The 19,576-nt window shown below is 42.9% G+C and overlaps 1 protein-coding gene across 1 annotated transcript in view; it reads right to left on the minus strand.

The window, feature by feature from the left end:
* Positions 1–19,576, minus strand: part of SLC1A2 (solute carrier family 1 member 2) — a 115,869-nt gene that overhangs the window by 39,945 nt on the left and 56,348 nt on the right. Inside the window, exon 2 of the mRNA XM_063117423.1 lies at positions 2,215–2,354. Within this exon, the coding sequence (XP_062973493.1) occupies positions 2,215–2,354 (140 nt within the window). The remainder of the gene's footprint in view (positions 1–2,214; positions 2,355–19,576) is intronic.

Here is a 19,576-nt window from a genome sequence, read left to right on the forward strand (position 1 = left end):
CTCTTCCATCTTCTCTCTTGTATTCATCCCTCTTAACCATTCTCTTAATTTCATTTTATTTTTCTCTATTAGAACTTTACTTATTCTATTCTTTAAATCTTCAGGAAAATTCTTTAACATTATCACTGGTGTTAAAGGGGAGCTGCTTGGAAGCAACTCCTTTTTATATTTGTTCCAAAGTTCCCAATGGAACTTCAAGAGCTGATTACCTAAATAATCAACCCATTTCCCCCTCCTTCCTTAAAAAATATATTATGCAAATTTAATTCTATATTACTTGTAGTTTTATCCTCCATCCAATCTAAATCACCTACCCCTAAAATTGCTTCAACAATATGTCTTAACCTATTTGCTACATAATAAGAACTAATGTTTGGGAGTCCCAATCCTCCCTTTCTTTGGCTTAAATACCATTTGCATTTATTAATCCTAGGTTTCTTCTCCGCATTACAATAATTATTTATAATATTCTGCCAACTTTTTAACTCTGTATCTGAAATTCTTATTGGTAGCATCCTAAAAACAAAATTAATCTTAGGTAAAATCTTCATCTTTATTAATGCTATTCTTCCAAACCATGAAAGGTTCAGTCTTTTATATTTTTTCAATTTTTCTAATATCTCTTTTTTCAAACCACTTAAATTCTCATTTTCTAAATCTTCTAGATTTTTAGTAATCCTAATTCCCAAATATCTAATTTTTTCTTTAATTCTCAATTCTATAACTTTCCTTTCCCACTCCTTTTCCTCATTTTTAGTATAATTAAATAACATCAGTTCTGATTTTGCCCAATTTATTCTTAACCCAGTAACTTCTTCAAATTCTTTCAACTGCTGTTTAATTCTTTCCATCTTCCCTACAGGATCTTTAATGGTTACCAAGGTATCATCTGCAAACATATTCAATTTAATTTTATTACTACTACCTAACCCTTCTATCTCCCCGTCATCTCTTATTACATTTGCCAATAATTCCATAACCAATACAAACAGGACAGGCGAGAGTGGGCAGCCTTGTCTTGTCCCTCTGGCTAGTCGTATCTTATCCATAACTCCATCATTTACTACCACTACGGCTGTATTTTGGGAGTATAACTGCTCTATTGTAGCTTTAAATTTGTTCCCAAATCCCATTTTATTTAGAACCATCTTTAATGCTTGCCAACTCACACAATCAAAAGCCTTAAAAATATCCAACGCTAAAATACCCGCTTTAATCTTTGACTTTTTTATCCCCTGTATTACATTTAAAACTCTACCCACTAAGGTATGCATCTGTCTTCCTGCTATAAAACCACACTGGTCTTCCCCTACATACTTAGCTATAAATTTATTTAATCGTTTCGCCAAAATAGTTGAGAAAATTTTTGCATCTTGATTTGTTAACGATATCGGTCTATATGAGTCAGGGAGAGTCAAATCGTTATCCGGCTTTGGAATTAAAATTATTATCGAATGCTCCCATGATTCTGGAATCCTCTCCCCTTCCAATATGGCGTTATATAATTTCAATAATTTTGGCACTATTAATGGTTTGAAAATTTTGTAATACTCTGGTCCTAGACCATCTGCCCCAGGTGATTTCCCCACTTTCAGCTGCTCTATAACCTCCTTTATTTCACTTTGTGATATAGTTTTGTCCATTACTTCCTTATGCTCTATTTCTATTCCCGTCTTCAAATATATACTCTTCCATACGCTTCACATACTCTTCCATACGCTTTTTTTGGGTGTCTTTTTCCTTATATAAATCTTCAAAAAATTCCTATGATTCTATTCTAAGGTGGCTTTTTCAAGAAAAATAAGCTACATGGCATGGTTAACCAGGCACCCTGCAGAAAACACACTGCATTCACACAACATGATGACCTACGGTAAAACAAGAGCCCACAGCACAACAACAAGCTGTTAGTGTGTTGTGTGAACCCAGTCAATGTGGGTTGGAAACTAAGGGCAGTGTTAAAGCTTTCCTGGAAAAGAAAAAGAGGAGGAGGAGGAGGAGGAGGGAGATGGCATCCTGCAGGTGTTTTGGGAAGCAATTGCAAGTCTACTGGGCAGCAAGGAAGAAAGTGTCTTTTGGACTGTGGAAGGGCGTGGAGCTGGAGGAGCAAAGATCATGGACAGTGGTATAACTGGATATAAGAGCACATGTCTCAGCTGTGATAGGGTTATGTTCATGAACTGGACCAGTCTATCATCTGCCCATTTTACTTACCAAACACAGTGAGGGAAAGAAGCAGATTTTTTCTGAGCGAAAGGCAGAGCCGCACACACAGGTTCTTCGGCCGAGGCTCCACTGGACTGAGGTGGCTTTCATGCATCCGCACCTCCACCTGCTTTGGCATGTTGTTGGCACTGAAAAGAGAAAAGAAGGTTAGGTGGTGCTGCGGGAGACATTATACCGCAAAGAGGAAGACGCGACTGATTTACAATAGAAAGCCTCAATATTACTGGCATGAAATGATGGGTAGGTTTCCCCCCTTGAAGAGCAATAGAGGGTGGGTGGGGATGATGATGATGATGATGATGATGATGATGATGATGATGATGATTGAGATGCTCTGTCCTCATGATCAAAACAACAAATGAGCCCCCAAAATTGGAAAAAGCAAAGCAAAAAAATGGGGCGGTACCACCCATGCAATCACCTAAGCACTAACTGAAACAAGTTTGAAAATATCAACTGAAAAGCTAGGAGAGACTGAACAGATCCGAATCCTGCAGGAAAAGCATTCAGTCCAGAACAACTAGGGAACATGAACACTGTTGAGACAGAGAAAAAGAAAGGCACTGTTTAGAAAGCCAGAAAGAATGAGAAGAATGCAAAGATCAATGCAGGCTGACGCTTCTCTTCCGGACTGTTCCCACTTCCTTAACCGTTTTACTGTAGCCATTGCTTTGAAGCTGAGCACTTCCGGCATGAGTGATGCGATGCCAGTTCCATTCATAAATGCACTTTCACCACTCCCTTGAACCTCTCTGGTCTACGGCCCCTGCTTTTTCTTTCCTTTTTCTTTTAAATGGTGAGGGTCATCTGCCTCATCACAGCTGCTGCCTCAGAACGTTGACTTATTTAATGAGGCTGAAATCTGCACTTTCATGAGACTGAAAAACTTTTTAATGAGCCTCAACAAGGAGACAGTGAGTTTGCCGGCCCAAGCGTGCTGCTTCACGTCATGGCAGTAGCATTAGTTTCGTGGGTTATTTACAGCTCAAGCTTATTACTGATCGTATCTCTATAGCACACGGTCATCCTGTAGCACAGGGGCAGGCAACCTTTTGGGGCCTATAAGCACATTTGACAGTTTGAAAAAGTGTCCCAGGCACAACCACAAATGGCCATGGGTAGGGAGTGGGTGTGGGTGTCAATCACACAAAGTTGGGAGTGCCCTCCTTTGGGGATTCTTGACTTTTCTTGCTTTCCATCTCTGGATTCTGATTTTTCTTGCCCCACCCTCCAGGATTCTGTTTGATTTTGCCTTCTCTCTCCCTACCCTCAGTTATTTTTTTGGCAGGGGACTCTTTTGCCCACCTCTATTCAAGTCAATGGAGCAATATCACTTAGGGTGGCTCCTGTACCTTTAACAGTTGCATAGAAAAGGGATTTCAGCAGGTGTCATTTGTATGCATGCAGCACCTGGTGAAATTCCCTCTTCAGCACAACAGTTAAAGCTGTTTGTGCCCTCTTTTGTATCTGCCCTGCCCTCTTTTGTATCTGGTCACTGGAGAGCTTTAACTGCAGTTTTAACTGTTGTGATAAAGAGGAAATTTCACCAGGTGCTGCATGCATACAAATGACACCTGCTGAAATTCCCTTTTCTATGCAACTGTTAAAGATACAGGAGCCCTGTCCTCCTTTTCATATGGTCACCCTAATATTGCTCCATTGATTAAAACACAGGTGGGCAAAAGGGCACCTTCCTTATCAACACGACCCCGCTACCTTCCAGAAGCTCACCTGACTTCCCCATCACCTTTCCCATTAACCTTCCTTAGCCCCTGCCCAGATAGGGAGATGATGGGGCAGTGGCGGTGAGCAGAAAGGAGCACAAGAGGCCTGGCTTGCGGGGTCTTAAAGGATGTCATTACACCCACGGGCACTGTGCTGCTGACCTCTGCTCTAGTGCAATAGAGGCTAACCTTGTTTTTGACTTGGGGGTTTGAATTCCAAGTTGGAAAGTGTCTCGAGGCTGCATTCCTCAAGTGGGAGGGGCTAAGGGTGAAGCCAAGGACCAAAAAAGTGAGGTGGGAGTGTCAGATGTAGTTCTTAACAATTTGGACATTCTCCAATCAAGCATACAAATACAGCTCACTTCTACTCAGGAGTAAATCCCAATGCAACACTGTGGCCATGCCAGGGGCGTAAGGGGGCAAGCACTGCCGCCACCCCCCCAAACAAGGAGCTTGCCACTCCAGTTACCAACCCAGTTGCTAGACTCCTGTAATTACCTGGCCCCCATCTATATGACAACGGGATTGCTCCTCATTAAATATAAACCCGAATTTTTGTTGATTCAAATGTAGGTAAAGAGCGTCACACTGCAGCAGCAACAGTGATTTATTTCCTAAATTTATTTCTTTTATAGTGAGATATAAATGCACACATGCGCATTATTGCATATAGGAAGCTACAGAGGAGAGAGGAGTGAAACGATAAATTTTATATGCAGAGCTCCGCAGATTCATAGAACAGACAAATGGGCGGGGGGGGGGAGACATAGCACAAGGAAAGGAACGAGGCTACAAAGGAACGAGGCAGCAGAACACGCCTCCTTCATCTGGCTGCCCATTTCCCCCTCTTTGTTTTTGTGAACCGCCCAGAGAGCTTCGCATATTGGGCAGTACAGAAATGCACTAAATATATAAATACATAAATAAATTTGTTTTAAGAAGCTTTCTCTGTGGAGCTCCGCAGAGACACTTTACACTAAAATCAGCGTGAATGAAGGAGGCAGCTGATTGGTACAAAATCAGGAAATTGTCCAATCACGTTATCCTACCCTCAAAGCTTTGCCCACATGTCAAAATCCGATCTAACTCCCCCAAAGACACATAGCCATAACGCGGTGCAAACTTGGACGTGATCTAAAAGTCGCGGTAAATCACGAATGCGAAGATACACATTATCGCAGTTAAAACCCGGCGCTGTGGTGAATGGACAGCTGTGTCGTATAACCTAAAATGTGAATATGTGCATTTAGGTTGGGGTAAACAAGCCGTATAGACAACCCCCTGAAGGAAATGCACGTTTTATCGCACTTTAACAGTTCCACTACATGCATAGCCTTTGAGCCAACAAAGGCTATGCTTTTTTTCCGCACTGACAGTCTCTTCAAGATGCCAATAGACCAGTGGCAATCAGGGAAAGCATCTGACATGCAAGAGAGAGAAGTAATTGAGGAGACATGGATAGCTGCATTGCTGGGGTAAGTGGATGGGTGGGTGGGCAAGAGCCCCGGCCTATTGCTTTTCCTCAACCAGTCAGGCTGGGAATTGCTTGTTGCTCTGCTTTGCAATCATAGCCGCTCCTTCAATCACCTGCCTGAAAGAGTGGAATAAATCCCTTAACCCCCAAGTCAAACCATACATACTTGCTTTCTTTGACTTTTGCACCTGCGCATATCATTCCCAGATTCCCTCCTTTCCAGAACTCTCTTGCAGTGGCCATGAGGAGCCAGCCAGCGAGCCAAGCCTTAGCAGCAAGCAGCAGCAACCTTATCTTTCAACTTATTTTGTGTGTGTGTGTGTGTGTGTGTGTGTGTGAGAGAGAGAGAGAGAGAGAGAGAGAGAGAGAGAGAGGGAGAAGAAAGGAAATAAGGAGAGTGTTTTTATTCCTGCACCTATTTTTGTTGTTGTTGTTTTCTTTTTACTACATGGCAACACAGGACAGGGCAATAACTCACAACTTTCCTTCACTGTGGAAGTAAAAGGGGGAGCCTTTCTTTCTTGTTTGCCTTTTCTATTTTAAAATTTAGTGTGTGGGGATGGGGGTTGCTGCTGAAGGCTTTTGAAAGTGCCTTGGGCTTCCCTTCATATCAGCTTGTGACTGTCCAATCATTCCCTGTCCTTTGTATGCCTAAAAATCACCAGGATCTGAGCAAAAGAGAGGATGAGCTAGACATGAAGTCAATGTGCCTTCACACAATAGTTCCCTGAATGACAACAGCAGCAGCATGAATGGGGGATTGCCTAACTCTCAAGATATTTCACCAGGAAGGGTCCAGCGCCTTGGCTTAGGAAGGTTATCACTATGGAATTAGCAAGTAAACTCATGCGGTATAGTCTTAACATCTTCCAAATGCAAACAATAACAGCTGCATTCTAGTGATGTGCAATGTAAATTGATGACTTACATTTAAAAATATTTCTAGCAGCACCATCTGCATTTTGTATGTACTGTTGTATAATTAACAGATCTCTGCAACTCCGCCCCCTTGCACATTCCTTAAGAAAGCCTACATTTTGAAAAAAGCATACACTCAGTTTTGGAACCACACTTTCAAAATTCATGTCTGCAAAATCTTGCCTTACTTGCAACTGCACGCTGACCAACATTTTATTAGGGTTTCGATTTTTAATTGTCCACAAAGAATCTATATCAAGACCGTGATCTGCAGGATATCAGACAGAAAGTGGCTGTTTTTTCTGGGCAATTCAGCTGCAGTAATATGGCCCAAGGGAGTAACAGACCTCTTTCAAGCAAGTACACACACATTATACTTTGAAAAAAAAAACCCTCAGAATAGTATAGCAACAGTAGAGTATTCATAATTAAAACAATATTAGTTTGTTTTGATAATTTTGTCAGGGTCAATACATTCTGACATCCTTTTTCACTGAAAGAAATCTCTTTCTTAAAACCCTTAGAAAGTTATCTCTCATGAATACCCAATGGTTTCAAACATTCCAAGTTACTGCTTGATAAATGCTGGTCTGTAGCCCTGTTCAAGCTATACAGTATATCTCGGAACAAGTGAGGGTTTAACGGGGAGGTGGACAACTTGTGGCCCTCTGGAAATTTTTGCCTACAACTCCCACTGTCCCTCACCATTGGCTATGGTGGCTAGGGCTGATGGGAGTTGTAAGCCAAAAAATAAATAAATCTGCAAGACCACAAGTTCCCCAACCCTGTTCAAAGTGTGTACTGGGATGGGGCGTGCACGCTGACCCCTCCCCCTGTGTCTCCAAATGTGCTGGCCCCACCCCCTAGGTCTGACCTTCCTGTGTTGAACCAATGGCAAGGGGTCTGTCTTCACAGCGCCGGGTTGGCGCCACCTCCCTCTTCAACCCCATACTTTCCATTTCCCGGGGCAGCCATCTGGGTCCTGGAGCCACCCCCGACCTATTCCTGGGGGGAAGGTGATCAATTACAGGTCACCTTCCACCAGGCAGCGCCGCGTTGATGTCACTTCATTTGAAAAAGTTGGGGTAAATCCCTGACCTGTTCAAAACGCAGCATCGCAGGGAAGCCCTGCGGTGGCTGCGAAGCTGCACTTGCAACATGTTTGCTTGAATGCAAGTAGAACTCTCTGTCAAACTGCGGAGCCGGCCTTATCAGGGTTCCGGACTGTGCTGAGAGTTCCACTCGTGTATAGTGGAGGAAGAAGGCTCCTTATGGGATTAGCCAGTGTTTCTACATTCCTAGTAGTATCTTAGAATCAGTATGAATTATGAAGACGTGACTGCTCACGGTTCTTCCAGCACATCTGTAATTTATTACATGAGCTTTAAACATGTTTGCGCTGCTCTTTACATTTTTGTCAGTGCTTTTTTACAGAGGCTGCCAGGAGATTCTTAGTTGCTTACTGGTAACCCCATCCAACTGCTCTGTTCTACTAACTCTTCTGAAGCCAGTAGAATTACTGTGATGATTTGTTTGATCCATTGCCTTATTCTCATAGAGAGTCTATGTTTCAAATGATGAATGCATTTGGTGAGACGTACACTGGTCAGACGAGTGGACTTGATAGGGCTGCACGCACAGATCTAGATACAGAGATAATAGCAAAGAGCCTGTCAGAATAGTGAGATGGGAGATAAAGGGCCTATAAATTGGTAGGCTGTTTGACACATTGGCCTCATTACTTCTTGGTTAGGCTGGGCTTGCACCATGCATGTGTGCCACACTAAAGGTGGGACAAAGGGATAGAAAATAGGCCTTTGATTTTTATTGTCCACCATCCTGGAATCTCATGAAATTAAGGTCAGAATAGAAATGTAAAGAAACTAATAAAGAAAAATATGTTACACTGGTCTAACTTATAAGTAACCAATGCCTGCATGGCTGTGGTCAGATCAACCCTCCAAAGGGATGGCCACAATTGGCACATCAGCTGAAGCTGTGCATAAAGCACTCCCAGGGCCTGCCTATATGCTCTGGAAGCCCCCAGAGTGGCTCTGAATCTGCGCTGCATCAGTTATATGATGCAGCTGCTGATTTGGAGCTGCCCTGGGGCAAAGAGCCAAAGATCCTCAGCAGACAAGTTGGGGATTTACCCCGAATTATCCTGACCAAGCAAGGTCAACGCAGCTCTTGTACCTTCTGTCCTTGCCTCTGGCACTGCTCCGGGGACATTCCAGGACAGAAGGTGATCTCCCATTGGTCGCTTTAAGCTGTGGGAGGGGGAGGGGCAGGCCCAGCAAGTCATAATGGCTGCCAGAAAGCCCACGCTGCCTCCCCCAGTGGGGATTATTTGCCACTACCCTGCATCAATGATACTGGGGGTTTAGCGGCAGAGTAGGACCAACTTGGTGCTGTGAAGACAGCCCCTTAGATGCCCCTACCTGTTTATTCAGGAGCCCAGCCATGTTCAGGAGGAAACTATGAGTTTATCTCTTAAGGCAGACTGCAATCCCATCCGGAACAGGACTGCATTGGTGAACCAGCTTGCCCCCTTATAAGAGGATTTACAGCAAGTAAAGTTTCATTTTATAGCTTTGGCTGTAGAGCAACACATAAACTGAATAAAGAAAATTAAAATAATAATTTTACATTGTATGTTTCGCTCCATTTTTATTGGTTGCAGCCTAGGATGGGTGGGTGGCTGGGATTGGTAGGGAGAATCCTACATTTCCCTGTGTTGGTGCTAAATTGCTAGGCTATGTGTTTGTGAATCCAGGAAAATCTAGACTGGCATTGCTGTGGCTAAGTGTCAGCTAGTTATCCAACCAGGGATTATGCACCACTGAAGCATGCTGGTCTGGTTTAAGCCATATGTCTCTTTCAAAGATTGTTTTTAAATGCCTGGCAAAATAAACAAAATAACAGACAAGAAGCCTTACTCTGCTTTAAAGTATTTTTCTAAAACCTTCTTTGCAATTACTAAAGCTTTTTATTGAATTGCATCCCTATAATATACATTACTTCTTGTTATGTGAATTAGGCAAACAAATTATTATAGGTTGTGGGCCAAATGCAGCTCTTAAGTCACCGAGAGCACTTACTGGTTTTTGGCCAGACGGAACAATGTTTTATGACTGATATGAAACTGAACATATTTATGTTGCTATAATTTCCAGCTTGGGTTCCACTGAAACACAATTGTTGGGAGCAACACAATTCTTGGGAGCAATTTTGAGCAGGCATGCAATCATTGCAAGAATACAACATTGCATTTTTACACAACATTTTTGCCCTTTCAGTGTAAATGCTTCCTGTTTCATAAGATGAATCAAATACAGAAAGCACTCGAACACACCATCAGGCAAAATAGGCAAAACCATCCTGGGCCAACACTGCTGTAACACTGTAATAGGCCCAAATAAAATATGCAACCAGGTAAGCAAACCAGGCAGAATACAGGCTCAGAAGGGGCAAAACAAGGCAAAGAAAATAGCAGAAAACTTAACTGCTTGCTTGAGGCACTGCAATGAAGCTCTAACTGGGAGCCCGTCTACACTTGTCTAGATGAAACGTAACAAGTTGGCAGAGATGACGTCAGCAGTCACGTGATGCTGTTGTTGTTACGTTTCTTCTGACTTTTAAAACCGTTCCACTTTCTGTTAAAATCGTTTTAAAACTAACAATGTGCCCCAACCTTTCGTTGTTTTCAATGCCGTCTTTCAAAGTCATGTCTCGTGACCATGGTCTTTGCTTCTTGATTAGGACAAGTGAGGGCTTTTCTAGACGAGGGGAGGGAGAGCTGGCACAACGCGATGAGGGGGAGGGGGAGGGGGAGGGAGGGCGGTGAAAGAGGGGACAGAGGCTTAATTTTTTAAAAAAACTGCTTATCTTTTGGGGCGCACGTGGCCCCTTTAAGACGCTGCAGGGCTTCCCTCGTCCCTACACGTCGCCCCGCCTCCCTGCCGGCTAATCCCGGCAGGTCTAGCTCAGAGTCACCGGAAGAAGGAGGTTTACTTCAGAGCCGGTATGAGCATAATGAAGAACGTTCTAAAGAAGAGTGTGCCGGGGTAAAACGATAGAAGAAAAGGTATTTCGATTGACTGGGCTCAAGTTGCATTTTGTAACGTAGCAAGGGAGGACGCAACAATGCACTTAAACAACGGTGTAATGAATAGTGTAGATCCTGCCTGGCTTTACAGACCAGACTATCAACACAGCACCATCTTCCTGTTTCCTCCTGTTAGGCCTCCAGAAAAGCTGGAGCCAGAGGAATCAGGGAAGCTTGAGCAGTCCCAAGTAAGCCTGAATTACAAGGCAGGTGGGAATGAAGAGAAATTATTCCTGACAGGATTGACCGTGTATTTGCCTCAATTCTACATTGTGACTAATGCACGGATGTGAAGTGGGCACACAGGAGCAATTGCCCTAGTGTGTTGGCTTGAATCATTTTGCCCAACTTGGCCTTTCATTGGAACATTATATAACAGCACAATTCCATGCAAATCTTAAATTCAATGGTGCTTACTTTCCAATAAGTGGATATTGGATTGTAGCCTCAATCATACACTTATTTTGCCCTTAATCTATTTCTCCATGTCTCAACACTTCTTGCTTGCTAGCCTGCCTGCCTGCATATTTAATTTCCCTACCTAAAGAGTAAGGAAAGGACATTATCATCACAGTGATTTCTTGACACGGTAGCAGCTCTCTTCAAGACTCATTATGCACAGACGTCTTTCATCATGCACAAGGAGCAATCCCATTAAGAGCCATTTAAATATGAGTCTATGAAAGCAAACACACACAGGGAAAAAATCCCATCATTCGTAAGGGTGTGCTACCTTTTTTGTGAGATGTTAAAGGGATTATAGAAATCAAGTGTAGCATAATAGAATCTCTTGTGACAAATTATTTTAGGTCCTAAAGCTTAGTATGTGCGGCTTTATCCTTTTTGACAGCTGTTTCTTGGAGCAGTATGTATGATCACAGCATAGCCTGATTTGATGAGTGCATGCCATCTGGTGGAAATGAAAGGGCTTTTTACAGAGGGGAAGCCTTAAAAATGATCCAATCTTTTTTATCCAATGTGTAGCATTTATTTATTTTTTAGTTCTTTCTATAGTTTAACAGCAAACTGCTTTCTTAGTATTTCTCCCTTGCTTGCACTTTCAACCCAAAAGAACCCTACCTTTCACACACTGGTAACTAAGGGTGTCATCAGAGGAGTGTTTTATTGCGCGCTCATTGCTGGGCACTCACTAGGGTGACCAACTGTCAGAATTTCCCCGGATTTGTCCTGGTTTTTGTTCTTTCCATGGTGTCAGGGGGAATTTTCTATAATTTTCAATAATGTCCTGGAATGACACACCTTCCTCTTTAAGGCTGCCATTAGCATGGCAGGAGGGAGTGACATGCTTTCTTGAGGCACATCATTCCCCCACCCCGAGCTCCAATTGAGGTCTTAAAGGGGAAAGTGGGTCATTCGTGGACTTTATAGAAAAGGCCCCAATTGGAGTGGATGGTGGTGGTGCAGAATGAAATCCTTTCCCCTCCTCCACTCCAATCGAGTTCTGTAAGGTGGGAGAGGAATAACATACTTTCTGCAGGACTCAGAAAGCTGCTTCCCCACACACACACTAGGTGTCCTCTTTTTTGGTTTCCCAAATATGGTCACCCTAGCACTCACGGATTTTCGCAGGTCCCTTTCATAACATCGCCTGCATCCTGTGCACCTCCTGCCCCTTCTAGCTTTTGCGCAAACCCCACCCCAGTAAGTCCAATTTATTTTTTCAGACAGAACTTGCCGCTATCTCCTGCTGTGTGCAGGAGAAGTAGCGTGATCAAAACGGACCACTGAATGGGCCACATGCACGTTGTTGTTTTCCTCTTTCAAAAGAGGAAGTAATGAGGGCGGTGAAGTGATGGTAAGGAAACACAATTTCCCCCAATTTTTCCCCATGTGATATCGAACTAAATGTATTGCTCCCTCCCTCCCTCCCTCTCCCTCCCTCTCTCTCTCTCTCTCTCTCTGTGTGTATCAAAAGGAAGAATCAAAGACTCCTAAAAGTATATGTCAAAATAACAATACAAGCAAATATTATTTTTATACTTGTCCTTCCTCCATTTTCTGAAAACAGAAATATTTTCATGGAACATTATTTCATTATTGCACATGAACAATAAGTATATGTGTGGCAATGTGTACAGTATTGTCCTAGAATGGCACTGTTTGACAATGAAATAAAATGCATGATATGTAATACTACAGAAATAATGATTGGCTGTCAAAACACCTGGTCCCAAAAGGGACAAAAGAACAATTCACACATGAATTCACACATGTATCTGTACCCATAATTGTGAAAGCACTATGGATGATCACTAATCAATGGCCGCTAGTCATGATGTTTCCAGTATCAGACGCCTCCGAATACCATTTGCTAGGGGCACAAGCAGAAAGATTCTGTTCTGCTCGTGTCATGCCATGGATTTTCCATTGAAGGATCTGGTTGATCAGGGTGGAAATACAATGCTGGATGAGATAGGCTTTTGGTTTGATCCAGCATAGCTCTTCTTATATTCTTATGAGTAAAAGTGTTTGGAACTGCTTGAAAAAGTGCACCCTGCAAAGCTTTGGCAGTATGGGAATGGATCTGTTCTACTATGCCAAAACTACAGTGGATTATACAGAATTTGGAATAAATCTCACAATCTACTGTTAGGCACTTGAAGGCCTAGCATGGACTCCTCTAATGCAATCAGGGCTCACAGGGACTTAGCCCTGGAACTTTTTTTTTAATGCTCTGGGATGCAGACATCATCCCCCTCCCTTTGACACCTCCCTGTTCCCTCTGAGCTTAATTCTACTCCTCACAATAGCTGCAGAGGTGTGCGTGAAAGAATTTTCCTAGCAGCAATATATTGTCACCTGTTGTCATGCAAGGTTTAGTTTTATTTTTTGAGGGTGACTCAGTCTTGAATGGGCAATTAAGACCTATTAGCGCTAGAGAATAACTGCCACTGGTGGACACAACACTGCTAGAACTGGTTTGTTGATATGGATCAACACAGTTGCCTGAATTTTTGGACTTCCTTTTGGTTTAGGGTTTTATATACCAGTAACTAAACCTTAAACCTGGCCTGGTAGCAAATGCGCAGTCATGTAGTTCCCTCAACAAAGTTGTGATAGGCTGAAAAGCCCGGAGAGCAGCTGAGCTGCTGCATTCTGCTCTAGCTGTAGCTTCCAGACTGATCTTATGGTCATTCCCACAGGAGGCATTACAGTAATCCAGTTTTGACATTACTGCACACTGTGCCCCTGGCCAGGAGATGCCGTAGCCAGTGTACCAACTGAAGCTTATAGAAGGCACTCAAGCTATTGTGGCCATTTGGGTTGAGTTCAGTTATGTGTTCCCAGGGGCTTGTCTTGATGAAGGGTTTGCCCCAGGATGGATTTGCCGTAGCGGCAGCTCATCGACATGATGCAGCCACCATTGCAAAGCCACCCAGGGGCAAACCCCAGAAAATCCGCTGGAAAAAAGTCAGGCACTTACCCTGACTTTTTTGGCTGCGGAGGTGTGTCACAGCCGATGCTGCCCCCTGATTGGTCGCCATCAGCTGGACAGGGAAGGGGGCGGACCTCTGGGAGCTCAAGAGAGCCCCGCATGTGTCTTTGAAAATAAAAAAATGAAATGAAAAGGGGTGAGGAGAGGAACAGGCCCCAGGAGTCCTGTAAATAAAAAATTTATAACGAGGGTGGGGGGAGAAGAGGAACAGGTTCTGTTCCTCCCCCCATTTTTTTTATCTGTATCTGTGAAGCTGGTGCAGATACAGATAAAAACAAAACAGAAAAGGGGGGAGGAAAGGGTAGTCAGAGGGAGGTCAGAGGGAGGAGAGATGGTTTGGGCACTGCGCATCCCTCTGCTCATCCCTCTCTGGCTGCCTCGTTCCTCCCCCATCCCTCCCGGCGCTCAGCAGCACGGTGGCAGTGGTGGCGGCATCTCTGCCTTTGTGTTCCTTCTCATGCAGATGCCATCAAGGAGCACAAATGCGGGAGCCAGAAAACTTCCCCCCCCCTTTCTTTTTTTTGCAACATTTCATCACATATTACTGCAGCTTTTCCATAGTGAATTGGTAACTGCATAATCAAGTGTGGGAACACAAACCATCGGGATCAGAATGCAAGTTGAAACAGGAATGCTTCCCCAAGGACGTTTAAAAATCTGGACCTTGGGAATCAAGCTTTAGACTCCGTTCAAGTTTTTTAAAAAACAACCTTACTGTTTACAAAAACAAAAACAATTAAGGCTATACAGTTTTCAACCAAGCCCCCCAAACCAGCCTGAATGCCATGTTCTCCCTAAGGAGGCAGAAAGGGCAAGTGAAATTCTCATTCTCCCAAAGCAGATAAACCATGTGGATAGTATGGACAATACATCTCTCTTTTTTAAGAACAGCCTTCCCCAACCTGGTACCCTCCAGACATGTTGGACTGCAACTTCCATCATTCCTCAATATTGGCTGTGCTGGCTAGAGGTGATGGAAGCTGCATCCCAACAACATCTGGAGGACCACAAGTTGCCCACCTGTGATGTAGAAGATATCATACTAGGAAATCTCACCTTTATTTTGATTACAGGTCCTCCCTTATCCAGGGTATTGAATCTGAAATGGCCTGGTTTTTATATTACTTTTTATATTACTTTGATGGTGGAAAGGAAGCACAAGAACTATGTCCACTTACAATCTGAGTACAGAGGTGAAGGGGAAGGGACAGATATACACAGGGAGACATTTGCTGCGGAATGATGGTCTACAGCCTATACCAGGGGTAGGCAGCCTCAGGCCCATGGGCCAAATCTGGCTCTCCTGGGGTTGCAATGCAGTCCTGCAGTATTCCCTAAATGGCCACGGCTATAGCCATGCCCCCTTCCCCTGGAACCACCCTCTTATTATTTGCTGGTTACCTAGATTTTTCCTCCATTCTAAAATACCGGCTTAGTTACTGGCAGTAAGAGATTTAAGCTACAGTATGCTGTTATTTTGGGTACCACTTCTTTTGCCCTTGGCACCATCCACCACTGGAATGTGGCCCATCTCCTAAATTGAATTCAGTCCTCAGGCTGGAAAAAGGTTCCCTGGCCTTGGCCTGTACAATTTCTCCTGTCCTAGCAACAGTGATATGACTAGGAATACATTTGTGTCTAGTTCTTGTAGAATCTTGATGAAGATATGGAAAGGGCCATTCCCAGGACATTAATTGTCCCCTATATCTGTACTTGGTGCTGCCAACACTTTCACCCTTATAGAAAATTCTTTCAGTATAAAGAGAAAAGAACTCAGAAGAGTTCATGTCTCTGTTATAGTCAACATTCCCTCCCACCCCCGAAAAACACCCCAAGGATGCTTCAACACTGAAAAGGTCTGTGTTTAAATAGAATGTATCTGAAGGATGTTCTAGACTGAAGAGTAAAGACTTTGCCTAGATTTTAGCTGGATTTATCCTCAGTCATCTCTAAAATGACAAATTGCATAATAATCTCAACGTCCAAAGTATTCTCTGTGGCTGTGTGTTTTCTGTTCTAAATTCTAAAGTGCATTATATAAACATAATCTAGGATGAAATAGAGAGCCACAAGACAGAACTTAAACGACAGCCATGGCTAAAAGTCAGCGCATGGCGATAAAACTTATTTGACTCAATCCACTCCTCTTTACTCAGTTGGCTTTCTTTCCAATGTTTCTTTTCATAGACATCCATCTACAGATCAGTGCTAAATATGAATGCAAATGTCCAAGTGGTTGTGCACGTTTGCTTCACTGCTCATAGATGGATTGAAGCTACTAGCGTCTTCTCACTGTCAGACTAGACTTTTGATATACAGGATATTTTTGTCAAGCCATTGTACGTGATTCCACCTGCAGTCACAGAAGGGCCAAACCACGTGCTTTTTGTGAATGTATAGGTCAATCCTGAGTGCTACTGAAACATCTAGTGATGTGCATAAATATGGGAAGATGCTAACCTGAGAGCACAGGCTCTTGGGTGGACACACTTTTAAAATGAAAAAGGCATCCACCATTTAGATACATGTAGGCTGCACTTCTATATACACTTATACATTTATTTGTTTAAAACATTTGTATCCCGCCCTATATCGTTAGGATCTCAGGGCGGTGTAGAGATAGAAACATACAGTATAAAACAATAAATATACACTAACTACAGAGTAAACTGCATTGGACACAACTGTCCTAAGTTCAGAGTAAATGACATGCAAAGGATTGCACTGTCAGATGGCCAATTATGTCAAACCCCTTAACAGCATATTTAAGAACACTGTTTGAAATGGTTTGCTTGAAAGGGTGATTCTTTCTGCATGGTTTGAAGAGAAATAGAGTTTTCCCTAAAAGAAATGCCAAGAGCTAGTTCTACACAAAGCAGGAGATGACACTTTGAAAACGGATTTGAAAACGGGAAATGGAATGTGTCCTGGGCCCCAATAGCTGTCAATACTGTTTTAAAGCGGTTGTTTTTAAATTGTAGTTTTTATGCTTTTGATTGTTTAATTTTTTTGTATATTTGTTTTTAAGTTCCACTGTTTTTAACTTTTGTAAACTGCCCAGAGAGCTTTGGCTATGGGGTGATAAATAAATGTAATAAATAAAGCAGTAGTGTAGATCCTGGCCAGGTTCTTTTGGAGTATGAAAGAAAATAGCCTAGCTACAGTTACCCATGCTCTGATAACCTCTCGCTTGGATTACTGCAATGCGTTATACGTGGGGCTGCCTTTGAAAACGGTCCGGAAGCTTCAGCTGGTACAAAATAGGGCAGCCCATTTACTAACAGGGACTGGCCGACGAGATCACATTACACCAGTCCTTTTCCAGCTTCATTGGCTGCCAGTCCAGGTCTGGGCCCAATTCAAAGTGCTGGTATTGACATTTAAAGCCCTAAACAGTTTGGGGCCAGGTTATCTGAAGGAACGCCTCCTCCCATATGTACCTGCCCGGACCCTAAGGTCATCTACAGGGGCCCTTCTCCGGGAGCCCCTGCCAAAGGAAGTGAGGCAGGTGGCTACTAGGAGGAGGGCTTTCTCCGCTGTGGCACCCCGGTTGTGGAACGAGCTCCCCAGAGAGGTCCGCCTGGCGCCTACACTGTACTGCTTTCATCACCAGCTGAAGACCTTTTTATTCACTCAGTATTTTAACACTTAATTTTAACTTAAATTTAAATTTTACTGTTTTAACTCTGTATTTTAATCTTATAATCAACTTTGCTGTGTGGTTTTATCCTGGTTGCGCTTTTTATACTGTACTTCGTAATTGTGTTTTTAACCTGTTGGATGTTTTTTGTGGTTTTAATTTTTGTGAACTGCCCAGAGAGCTTCGGCTATTGGGCGGTATAAAAATGTAATAAATAAATAAATAAATAAATAAAATTCACTTTTGGCAAATTACAATCACAGGTAGGGAATTATAGCTAGGCTGCACTGTTTATCTTAATGGGGAACAATCACTTATCAGGTCAACCTCTCAGAGACCACAGACAGGAGTGGGGTGGGGGCTTAGGGAAGGGAACTACCCTTGGTCTGTTGTGCCATCACCACATCTAAGCCTGGATGCAATGGTCAAATGCCTTTGTAGCACCTCTTTAGGGTGAGCCAGCAAGGAAAAGTGCAGGTTACTTTGCGGACTGATCCGGTGTTGAGATTTGCCCATGTAAAATGCATCCTGACATCTTTCACCTTAGGAGTTAGGAGCCCACACTGGTTGGGTGGATTAAGGCTTTTGCAGATATGTTCTATCATTACAGATCCGTTTCATTCACATTAAAGTTGTCCCATTTGTTAATCCCATGATTTTCAAGGAGTGTGAGCAATATGCTCCAAAACACCACAATATTAAAGAGAGAGAGAGAGAGAGAGAGAGAGAGAGAGAGAGAGAGAGAGAGAGAGAGAGAGAGAATTTGGAAACATTATTTTAAAATTACAGGCAAACATTTAAAATCATCATTTTTTAGAGTGTTACATACCAGGTTTGAGCTGCCCTAAGATTCTATTACTGAAGGGCGAGTTATAAATTACCTAAATAATATGATGATCTAATATTTCATTCCTAGTGATATCACATCAGCAGTTAAAGAAGCAAAATGTACCCTGTCCCAAACTGTGATGAATAAGGCAGTGATAGAATAGAAATGTGATAGAAGTGGTGGGAAAGCTTAGGAGGGTTACAAATGGAAGACTACATTGCTTGGACACCCCATAAAATTCCATGAATGAGACACTGCAATGTTCCAATAAAAGCCTCATCTGGAAGCACTCAAGATGAGGTTATAACAACAACAACAAGTGTCAGATAAAAATTTCAGATACAGATTTGAAGTTGGGTAACTTTTATTATTGAAAGTAATAATGAAAGTACATTCTGTAAAAGGCCATTAGATATTGATGATCTTTATGATTTTTCATGATGCACTTTAAATATATTGAGTTGGATCCGGGGTGTCCTTTCTACAAATGGAAGGACTTCTTCCATTTGTGAAACGGACTGAAATCCCATCAGAGGCTCCTGTTCACTGCCAGCTCCCCAAAGCACCACACACACATTGCTTAGGGACCACCACCCCCCGCAACCTTCCAGAGCAGCTTTCCAGGGCAATGGAGAAATCAGTGAAAACCACCTTTCCCCTCTGCCTCCAATGAGCAATCTCCTCCTGGGAGTAGGGTTCCATTCACAAGCTCCATTCCACGTCACCATTGTCACTACTAACATCAGTGCACATACTTTAGATCAAATTCTTATTTCATTTATTTCTGCAATGATCTTGTAAGTAGGCTGAGAAACAGAAAGCTGCACAAGGCTATTTAGTGATCTTCGTGGGAGAAGGTTATAGTTATGGTTGCTGATAATTTATTATCACACTACTGCAACCTGTTAAACTTTAATTAAAAGAAAACATCTTGTCATTGATCCATTGACTCTGTCCATGGCCTATCAGATTGCAGGAGGTTCTGTTCTGAACCAGTGAGACTCTGAGAAGGTTCAGTTCACAAAGCTTCCAAGCTGTACCATAGAGGCAGCCATGTTCACTCCTAGAGCCCTACACGTGGAACTTGAAATCAGACATTGGTAACACTACCCAAAGTTTCATCCTGGATCTCCAACAATCATTACTATGCTATACTACTGTCTTTGAGCTTGTCCATTAGCAGGGTCATTGGCAAAGCCC

The sequence above is a fragment of the Elgaria multicarinata genome, chromosome 2 (genome assembly GCF_023053635.1).
Source record: "Elgaria multicarinata webbii isolate HBS135686 ecotype San Diego chromosome 2, rElgMul1.1.pri, whole genome shotgun sequence".
Lineage (NCBI taxonomy): Eukaryota > Metazoa > Chordata > Lepidosauria > Squamata > Anguidae > Elgaria > Elgaria multicarinata.